The sequence below is a fragment of the Amphimedon queenslandica genome, unplaced genomic scaffold (assembly GCF_000090795.2).
Source record: "Amphimedon queenslandica unplaced genomic scaffold, v1.1 AMPQUscaffold_5060_Cont22965, whole genome shotgun sequence".
Classification (NCBI taxonomy): domain Eukaryota; kingdom Metazoa; phylum Porifera; class Demospongiae; order Haplosclerida; family Niphatidae; genus Amphimedon; species Amphimedon queenslandica.
The window spans coordinates 1-1,620 of record NW_003554632.1 but is presented as its reverse complement, the minus strand read 5'-3'; the positions used below and the strand labels follow the sequence as shown (position 1 = coordinate 1,620).

At 32.2% G+C, this 1,620-nt stretch overlaps 1 protein-coding gene across 1 annotated transcript; it reads right to left on the bottom strand.

Annotated features, from left to right (window-relative positions):
• Window positions 1-203: 203 nt before the first annotated feature.
• On the bottom strand, window positions 204-1,582 carry LOC109592476 (minor histocompatibility protein HA-1-like). Its single transcript, XM_020007914.1, has 5 exons — window positions 1,529-1,582; window positions 1,357-1,471; window positions 992-1,143; window positions 415-471; window positions 204-369 (listed from the first exon to the last, which is right to left on the bottom strand). Exons 2-5 carry the CDS (start codon window positions 1,454-1,456, stop codon window positions 211-213), a joined length of 468 nt encoding a protein of 155 aa, XP_019863473.1. The 5' UTR covers window positions 1,457-1,471; window positions 1,529-1,582; the 3' UTR covers window positions 204-210.
• Window positions 1,583-1,620: the final 38 nt, after the last annotated feature.

Below are 1,620 nucleotides of genomic sequence, written 5' to 3'. Positions count from 1 at the left end.
TGAAGCAAACACAGCTATTATTGTTACACTATAATTTTAAGTGTTAAATTAGTGGATATTTCTATAAAATAAGCTGCTTGTATTTTGTATATACATGTACAGTATCCAATCATTATTAATCATTATTATTAAGAGGGAATACTTGTGTATAAGTATACTGTATGTTCCAAATTTGTTCTAATTTCAAACAGAAGTTGCTCTTGAATTCCCTCACCTGTGTAAATGGTACATTAGTCTAGCGAGTGTCAGTTGGTTTTGCTCAGGCAGTCTGTATATCAGCTCTCTCAATCTCTTCAGTAATTCTCTAGCTTTCATTTCCTTGTCGTTAGTAGCAGCGCTTAAATCACAAGGCAGATACCTCGTAGCTTCCTAAAAGGGTGTGGTCAGTAAAGTGGGTGTGGTTGTATTGGTTACCTTGGCAAATGAGAGAAACTCTTGATAGAGTGAGAATGTAAGAAGAGGCTCTGGAAGCTAAAATAAGAAAATAAAAATAATAATTTTACATAAACATAATTTTAGTGATATACAATGTTACATGTACATGTACACTGCAATTACCATATACATGTAGCGGGAAATTTTGGAGGGAATTAAATTTGGTGAATTTGGCGTTATTGACCATTTGCTAAAATAAAATCCACCATTTTGAGCCATTTGCCAAATTTAACTTCTTCCAAAATTTCCCACTATACAGTATATATGTACATACATATTTGTGACCATAATTGACAAAAGGGCCCTTATGGCGGATTTTAAAATTGATCGTTATAATGGAACATATGAACCTGTGAGTGCTTTGTTAGACAATCATTGTTTCTAAAAGTTTCATGGTAACTTTTTGCATGCTGTGGAGTAATTTTATGATAAATGGGGCTCAGGAAAATGGATTTCTTAGGCTAGAAAGACAAATTTCACTACCCGCCATAAGGTACCTTTTGTCAATTATGGTCACATTTAATTATTTACATGCACATGTATATGTATTTCTTACTTGTCTGAAGTATAGTTTAAGACAGGAGCTGATGAGGTGAGGTGGTAGGTCAGAGAGATCGACTCTCTCAGAACCAGCTTCAAACAACTGGCAGAGTTTCTCCATTTTACTCTTAGCACTCGATATACGGTAGAGTCCTTGAGTATTGAGACCTAATGAAAAATAAATAAATAAATAAATACTACATACATGTACATGTACATTAAACAACCAAACAGCTTAATGAATAATTTTTAAAATTACATATATTTTTTCAGTTATAAAAATAACTGTATATTAGGGTAATGCATGAATTTTAACATATCCACACAATTTTTATGCTATAATGTACGAAGATGTGATTTCTATAAACAATTAAGGCTTACCTCTCTCATCAATCTCATTGATACATTTTGTTACTATTATTGGTATGTGCCTTTTGGTTGCTTTTAGATGCTCAAGGAAATCAACACCAAAAGTATTCATCTTACGAGGCAATTTCTAGTAAAAAAAAAAACAAAAATGTAAGTACATATAATACATGTATATTAGTGGTACCTTAGTATCACAACGAATGGCTAGTGTAGAGGAACACTTTCTATGACAAGATAAACCACACTAGAGGAAGAGAAAAAATGAAAAAATATAAT